The 9,021-nt window shown below is 41.1% G+C and overlaps 1 protein-coding gene across 1 annotated transcript; it reads left to right on the top strand.

The window, feature by feature from the left end:
- The first annotated feature begins 3,821 nt into the window (after nt 1–3,821).
- Nucleotides 3,822–4,269, top strand: LOC122794779 (U4/U6.U5 small nuclear ribonucleoprotein 27 kDa protein-like). The gene has a single exon (XM_044063402.1). The coding sequence runs from the start codon at nt 3,850–3,852 to the stop codon at nt 4,243–4,245; it is 396 nt and encodes a 131-aa protein (XP_043919337.1). The 5' UTR covers nt 3,822–3,849; the 3' UTR covers nt 4,246–4,269.
- The last annotated feature ends 4,752 nt before the right edge of the window (nt 4,270–9,021 follow it).

Below are 9,021 nucleotides of genomic sequence, written 5' to 3'. Positions count from 1 at the left end.
CATTAAAACTTGAAAAAGAGAACATAGCTCTGTGTCTTGTGAGTCAGACAGAAATGCCACTGTCTTTCTAGTTGCCTGCCTCTTATGTTAATTTAACCATATATCTCATTTCCTCCCTGCTTTTATTTATTTATTTATTTATTTATTTTACATTTGTTGACCTGGCTGGTCTAGCTGGATACATGTCCATTTTCAGTAGAGGCCCGAGGAGAAAAGCTCCACATAGAGATACATAATAGTACAATTACATAAAATAAGTTATACAGTGTTAAGAAATAATATTTAGGAAATGTAAAATAGTACAGTCAAAACGAACCCCCCCCCTTTTTTTTTTTTTTTTTTATTATGGTATTCCAGTTCATAGGTTACAGTGATAATTTATGCATAAGATGCTTATAATTAGTGTACGTAGGATAGATTGTGCATATTTCATATGAAGATATGAAGGAAGGGAGGGAATGAGTTAGGGGGAGAAGAAATTAGCCAGGGTTAGTGCAGGTGCATAGCCAGTGATTTTACTGGCTGATGTGAGTAAGCACAAAATTATCATTTTGTGAAATCACTCCCCTTCAACTATTTAACTTTATTGGCCATCCTACTGTATTCCGTAATACCAGAATACAAAAGTGACCACCTCTTTCAACCTATCTTGCTGTTTTAAAAATAGTGATTCTCCACTTAAACTTAAGTTTTTAGACAGGTAAAACTTAAGTTACCTACTTTCACATCTAATGCCTCTATTGCACACTGCAGTGTTTAGCATAAACCATTTTTTTCATCTTACCTTTAAGCATCTATTGCAAGACCACCAGTTATTGTAGAGCCCACATTCTGCCTCTCAGTAGCCATCTTGGGATTAGTGCTTCTGTTTTCTCCTGGTGAGAGAAGGAGTTCAGTTACATTATTTCCTGGAGACTGCAGATCACCAGAAAGCCCAATAACTGTTTTATAGGTGATAGATTGGAATCTGTGCTTATATTCTGATCCTGGTGAGAGTAGGAGCAGAGTACATTGATTGCTGACTCTACCTGCTTGGAGAGTGAGTGAGTGTCTGTGCTTAACATACCTGATTGGTCTGGTTGCTATTCGAGGCATCTACCAGAAAAAGGCTACACGCCTGCAGACCCTTGCATCATCTGGGACAAGACTGTGGCCTGCTTCTCTTCTTTGGACTGTTGCTAACATTTTGCTTCTGGTGAGAGAAGAAGCAAAGGAGTATTGTATCCCAACACAGTGAAGCTGTGCTGAGACCAGCATTAGTAGTAGCCAGGCAATAGCCATTTATGCAACTCCCTTCTTTTCATCATTCTTGACAAACTATTTCTTTATTTTTCAGTAAGTACTGCTTGATTTCTTTCTAATTTCAGAATATCTGCCTAAATACTTCCTCCTTAAATTTTCAGGGTCTCCTTATTAGTTTCCCCTCAAGTGTTTGGCAGTGCTCTGTACAGACTCAGACACCTTGAGTGACATTTTTCCTGTAAAGGGAATATATAAGGAAACAGCTCCAGTACTTAGTAATAATGACCATCCCTCCTGGCATGTCTAAAGGTCAGTTCCCTGTGCTTTCTCCTATTAAGCTGGTGAACTTGGGCATTTTGAAGCAGTGTAGCAACTGCTTCACATACACAGACAACCCTCTCCTCTTACCTCCCAACAATCAGACTTGTGAGAGATGCACTTATATATCCAAACTGTCAGCCATGCACTCTCAAGCCAAGACCAGAATAGCTGGTCAAGAGGAAACGGTCAACACCTGCAATACACCACATGCAACACATATCACTCCAGAACACCCACCATCACAGCTCTCACATTAAAAAACAAACCACACACCCACCTTCGTGGAGACTCTCAGTAGAAATCTACCCAAATAGCAGAGACCTCCAAGATAGAAATGCACTCGACAACCACAACACAGCACAAGCCACAAGACACATAGCTCGCCTACAGAGTGTGCCCCTCTACCTAAGCCCCTAAGGCAAAACAGCTTGCCCAATACACTAATCATAGGTGACTTGATAGTGAGGAACACTGATGTCCCACTCAGTAGGTTGAATAAGGAGAAGGGAACAGTCAGCTGTCTGTCAGGTGCCAGAATCCAACACATAATGCACGTGCTCAGGTCACTCTACAAAAAGTACAAGTATGACTCTATCACTGTCCATGTGGGTGTGAATGACCTGAGATACACCTCCCTAGACTACATGAAAAGAGACATGGAAAAGCTCTCAGATTATGTGGCCCAGGCAGGTATGACTCTAGCCCTGAGCAGCATCCTACTGTCACCCAGAATGATACCGCAGTACAAGCAGAAAATTATTAACTTCAACAATTGGCTAAGTTTCTAGTGTCATTCTAAGGGGATCCAGTATCTGTCTGCTTGGGATGACATGATTGACAGACCTCGATGCTTTGCCAGAGATGGCCTGCATCTGTCACCCTTGGGTTTCTGGATACTGGCTAAGGCTCTTGCCACCCCTATAGTGCCTTTTTTAGGAAATGTTCCAAAGACCAAATTACCACTGTAACAGCTATAAATAAATGCAGTCTGAGGGTCATGCTGCTCAGTGCTAGAAGTCTAAATCTCAAGATGCACTTGCTCGAAGCACTCCTCAAAATGGAGAACATTGACATTTGTACTGTAATAGAGACCTGGTTTAAAGCAGCAGAAAGCACCCTTGTGCTACCAGGCTATAATTCATAGGTTCATAGATTAGTACTAGACTAAGTGCCCTTGTGGGCCATTTTAAGCCTAGCCAATTACCCCCTGTGAGAATCAGACCCTGCATCTTGCGTCTGTAAGGTAAACACCTTAACCATTATGCCAGCCACCCACTCACCCACACCTTTTGGCCCCAGAATATGGACCGAACCTCCAAAGGTGGTGGTGTCACAATATTCATAAAGGATATGCACACCTCCAGACTAGTAGCCCAGCATAATGCATCTGAGATACTTCAGGTACAACTAACATTGGGTAAGACGCCGATTCAGGTTGTAGCCTGATATAGGTCCACATCCATGTCCCAAGACTTTCACTCTACATTCCTAAGTACCCTGGAAACTATTAGGGTCCAACCCAACACTCTCATCTCATACTAGGTGACTTCAACTACCCCTCCATCAACTGGGAAAACTACTCATGCACCAATACACTGGCCCAATGCTTCCTGGAATTCATCAATTCCAATGCCCTGGACTAGCTCATTCTTACCCCCAATAAAGGAAGCAACATACTTGACATGGTTATTACTAACATGTGCAACCATTGCTCTACACCAATAGTCAATTCCTCCCTGATTAGATCTGACCACAAACTAATCACCATGGAAATCCACATCTCACCCACACCGCCCACAAAGGTAACCACCATGAAAAACTTCTCCAAAGCTGACTTTGGGTTCCTAAAAACAGAGGTGGCTAACTTCACAGCACCCATATCAATGGAAAATAGATGCATGACTGCTGAATCATACACTGATGCACTGTAGAAACACGTACATAAATGCATGGAACTAGCCATACCCAACAGAACCAAGACCCTCTCCTCCAAAATAAAGGAAGCCAATCTGGTGGTCCCCTGCCATTAATAAACTCTACAATAGAAGGAAGAAACTGTTGCAGAAAAAGGTGAAGAACCAAGACTGGAAAAACTCCCTTCTTAGCTTCTGGAGGCCTAAACCTACACGCATCGATTGGTGTGGTGTAGGACATAGTGTGTTTTCCTTTTTTTATTTTTTGTTTATAAAGTAGATTGATTAATGGTTGTAAAAGCTAATTAGGAAAACGTATTTCTTGAATCTATACCTTCATTTTTGGTTTCGTTCTTTTCGGTATTAGCTTGAAATGGTTATGGGTAGGAGCAGGAGCCGGTCTCCCAAGCGCAAAGGCAGGCGATCGTATTCTACATCTAGGGACAGAGAGAGGAGGTGGCATGAACGTGAGTGGTCATGGTCACAAGACAGAGACAGGAGGCATAGTAGATCCCATTCTCCAAATAAGAGAAGGCGGTCGAAGTCACCACCTACAAAAAGTAGAGATAGACGAGATGACAGAAGAGATGGAAATTTTAGATCAAGAGATCGCCAACCTGTAGAGGAAGAACCAGAAGAAGAAAAGACAGAAGAAGAGCTGGAAATAATGAGGATAATGGGATTTTCTGCATTTGATTCCACAAAGGGAAAGCATCTTGAGGGTAATGTCAATGCATATGCTGTAAATATCTCACAGAAACAAAATTAAAGGCAGTACATGAACAGAAAAGGGGGATTCAACAGACCTCTGGACTTCAACAAAAAGTTGAGATCCCTCATCAAAACCTCTAAAGCCAGCTATGAAGGCAGAATTGTGGCAGACACTAAAAACAACCACAAAGCCTTCTATAGTTGTATCAAGAAACTCCATGTGAATACCCAGGTTTGCTCTGAATTACTGCACAATGGTACCTTCTATACTGAGCAACAGATATTGCCAACATACTGGCCGACAGATTCAGTGGCAACTTTGCCCCTGCCCCCCAAAGGACCAATCACAATACCAGAGGAATGCCAAGCACCCAGCATTACTGCAGCACAGGTTAAAGCTGCATTGTCCAAGGCCAAGAATACAGCTTCCATGGGACCAGACAATATCCATAGGTGTGTACTACATGAAATACAAGGTGAACTGGTGCCATATCTGTGTGCCCTGTTTAATCACAGCCTCACCGCAGGCTTTGTCCCTACCAAATGGCACACTGCTACAGTCATCCCTCTCCATAAAGGGGGAGTGAATATAGACCCTGGGAATTATCGTCCCATTAGCCTGATGAGTCTGATATGTAAGGCTATGGAGCGCATCATCATGGACCTAATTAACAAGGATATAGGGACTCTCCAAACTTTAGATCCCATGCAATTTGGTTTTATGAAAGGTAGATCATGCGTGCTCAACCTGGTTGACTTCTTTGAGTCAGTCACCAGAGTTGTGGATTAGGACAAGGCAGTTTATACAGCCTACATCGATTGGGCCAAGGCGTTTGATACCATTCCCCACTCAGGAATTATTGATAAACTCATCAAACTAGCCATCAACCCCTATATCACTAGGTGGGTTGCAAACTGGCTCACAGATAGAACCCACAGTGTGAAAGTAGCAGACTCCAAGTCAGACTGCCGACCAGTCACAAGTGGAATCCCACAAGGATTGGTCCTGGGTTCTCTCCTGTTTGGCATCTACGTCTCAGAAGTCCAGGCCAACACAGAGGGACTCTGGCTGGCTAAATTCACAGACAACTGCAAGCTAGGTACCATTATTAACTCCCCAAGTGATGTAGACATCCTACAGAAAGGCCTCACTGAGACCAATGACTGGTGTCAAAACCATGGCCTTAAGCTTAATGCTAAAAAATGCATCTTCATCCCCTTTGGGAAAAACTCAGTTCCCACTAATTTCCACATCGATGGGAGCCCATTGAACACTGAAGGCATTATAAGACATCTACGGGCACAGGTTGACAGCAACCTTTCCCTCAACCACCACATTGCCACTGTGGTCAGAAAGTCCTTCTATGTGGCACATCTCATTACCAAGGGTTTTGGATCCAGGAAGAAAGAGGTCATCATCTCTCTCTACTCTTCCCTCATTAGGCCAATCATTGAGTATAATGCCCCATTTGGCATGTACCTTACTAGACACATGTAACAGCTGGAAAGGCCACAAAAGTACCTGACAAAGAGGATCCTAGACCTTAAACACATGTCCTACATGGACAGACTCAAAAAACTCCAGCTATTCTCTGTCTCATATTGTCTACTAAGAGGCGATCTCTGCTTGACTTACAAAGCCATGTCTGACTCAAGTCTGTTAGAAATGCTACATCTAAAGAAATCCCAATCCTTCTGCACCACACACTCCAGAGACCTTAACCTCATTACCACAATCAAAGAACATGCTGGAGTGACAGATTCATAACCCAGAGAATGCCCATGCTGTGGATTAGACTTCTCATACATGTCAAGCAGAGCACCTCACTGGCCCTCTTCAAGAAAAATCTTAATGAGTGGATGGGAAATAGAAAGTTCACCAAGGGGATCACTCCAGTGGATCTACTTGATAGAGGCACTGGGAACTAACGTCAAGTGGCACAATGCCAGGGAACTTCTATGGGCTAGGCTTGTAAAGGCTCCAGGGCCATTAGCCTAGTACACAATTATGAACAAGTCCCACTATTAATCCATCATAGTTGTTGTTGGTATGCACAACTTCAGACATATCTCTAGAGTTTTATGGAGAAAGACATGAATGAACTGTCTAAATGTGTGTCCCAGGCATGTATGGCCCTATGTTTGACCATTATTATAAGCCCACCTAGGATGAGACAACAATATCAAAAGTAAATGATGTTCTGAAATTGGTTGTGTCTGGTGGCATTCTAAGGGCATCCAGTTCCTGCCAGTGTGGGATGACATTGTGGATAGACCATGCTGCTTTGCAAGACATGGACTTTAACTGGCACCTCTAGGCTTTTGTTTGCTGTCTAAGGCACATGTCTCATCCATAATGTCTTTATTAGGCAATGTCACAAAACCAGAGGTTACTTTGTGAAAATATATAACTCCAACAAAATAAGGGTCATGGTGCTAAACTGTAGCAGTTAACATCAGAAACTGCACTCTCTGTATGTGGACATCTGTGCAGTCAGAGAAACAGTTGCAGTAAATAACCTGGCCTTGCAAGGCTAGAAGGCCTTTGATACATTCCGAATACAGTTTTAAGCTCTTTGAACAATAGGAGGTAGATTATCTCTCCTCAATGAAGATAATTCCTCCTCTGCAGGGGTTAGACAACATAACTGTATGGATTTAGTATAACTCCAATTTACTGTGACTTAGAAAACCCTTAATGTTATCAACAGCTTTTTGTCCCCTCCCATGAACAAGAAAGACCACACAGCCTATTTATAAGTACTTGTAACAATTAAAGTTGAACAGAAACTACTCAGAGATGACTACAACTATAACTACATTGATTGTGAAACTTATTTGAGCCCAAACTCACTTGCACAATAATTCCTGACTATGATAACTCATGTGAAGAAACTGGACACTGTCATCTGTGCTAGCATGTCTGGCTGAAGTTTTTGAACATAATTGTAGTTTAACCTGTGTATTATATGCCAGCATGACTAGCTATGATAGTGTAAATAAGTTCTTAACTGTTGATTTATGATATGTTTGTACAGAATGCTTTAGAGACTTGAACACTGTCCTTTTACATTTCTAACTTCAGCAAAGATTCTAAAGGCAAACTCTTTCAGATTCAGCTGATCTGCAGATGATGTCATTGGAACATTGACAGCTGCTATGTGTTACTGTCAGAAGCTGAAAGGCCGGAAGGAACATTAGTAAATAGCTGTTGGTTTATTTTTCAAAATATGAAATGAAAATTAAAACTAGAATAGTTATGACAGTTAGGATAGTCTATAAAAAGAGCTTGCTGAAGACATTTGAAGTCAGTTACAGTTGTCAAATTTCAGTTACCAGTTAGCCAGTTGCGAGTTGTTCACAGATGTACTCTAAAGTTGAAACCCAAAAGGACTCACCAAGAACTGTAAGCCTGCCTTTGCACTGTTGTAGTAGCTGAGTTTAGATTAGGGACAGTGTTCTTTAGTCAGATAGGAAAATTATAACTAATCAGATCAGGTAGAGCTTTTCTGAATGATGGATTTCTATCTGTCAGTATTGGTTTCATTTTCCTGGTGACTGAGTTCTGTTTGTTTATTGGAAATTACAGTTTTATATTCTTAATCATTTTGCTCATTATTAAATATTTTTTATTAACTTACATTGTAGGTGATTAATCAGTATTTTCTTTAGTGATTTGAGAGTGCTTATATTTACCTTGATAACTTTCTGAGCCACTCCAAAATCCTGGCTGCTTAGGTCATTTGCTACTATTTGTTTTAGTATCTAATTTTCATAATTGGATACTCCTTTAAAAGGGCATGCAGACACTCTGATTGGTGGCAGCATTACGATATTATTTTGGGGAAGAGACACAGATGGAAATATGTTTTTGGCATTCCCAGAAGTGTTTGGATGTGTGAGATTTAACTTATTTAAGTGTGAGTGTATCAGAAGTCTTAAACTGAGACACATTGCTCTGAAATGTGTAATAAGGAGTTATATTTGGAGTGGACAGAAGAATACAGTCCAGTCCCAGGCTATAGAGCATGTTTGTGTTGTGCTCTTAGGGGAAATTGTGGAATACTCTTCCTGTTTAAGTGACAGTCTCATATTGGAGTCCATAGTAAGGACTGATGCTCCTTGGTTATTGACCCAGGATAGTGGGAGATGTCATATTATTTGGTGGCACTTCAGTGGGATATTATCTGGACATCACATCTCATGTGCCATGGAAATAAGACTGTATCACCCCACAAGTGTCTGTAATATTATAGATCTAGTACCCACAAATAGCATTGACCAATGCAACCGCTCATGTGTATGGGGCTGCACTGTGTCAATCCAACCATAAAGTATTTTGTTCACAATTTGCAATAGGTACAGAATTTAAAAATGATAGGTCAGCTGAACATACATTTTCCAATGTAAATTCACCATCCTAAGGGATGGTATAATCATCTTACACAGAGGACATTGACAAGTATAGTAAGGTATACCTTGATGGCCTGATACATCTACACAAATGTATAGACACAGATGTAACTGACAGGATCAAAGATAGATCCTTAAGAAAATCATAACCATGCTGATGGATGGCTGGCATTACTTGAGTTTACAGTAAGTGAATGAAGTTGATGTCTACAAATACAAAAGTTTAAATCCCAAACTAGAAGACTAGCATCCCCATTCTAAGCAAGACAATCAAAAATCTTACAGCAGCTATGGGAAATATGTCAAACCATAGCCAAGGATAACCATAAGGCTTTCATCTGCTACATCTGCAATATTATAGGTATAACTCAGATGTGTGCTAATTTCATTTTGTCTGGTATTGCACACACTGAACCTGTGC

The sequence above is a fragment of the Protopterus annectens genome, chromosome 2.part1, assembly GCF_019279795.1.
Source record: "Protopterus annectens isolate FY-2018-M chromosome 2.part1, PAN1.0, whole genome shotgun sequence".
In the NCBI taxonomy this organism is placed as follows: Eukaryota; Metazoa; Chordata; order Ceratodontiformes; family Protopteridae; genus Protopterus; species Protopterus annectens.
Note: the sequence above shows the minus strand (reverse complement) of the source record. Positions and strands in the feature narration are given on the sequence as shown.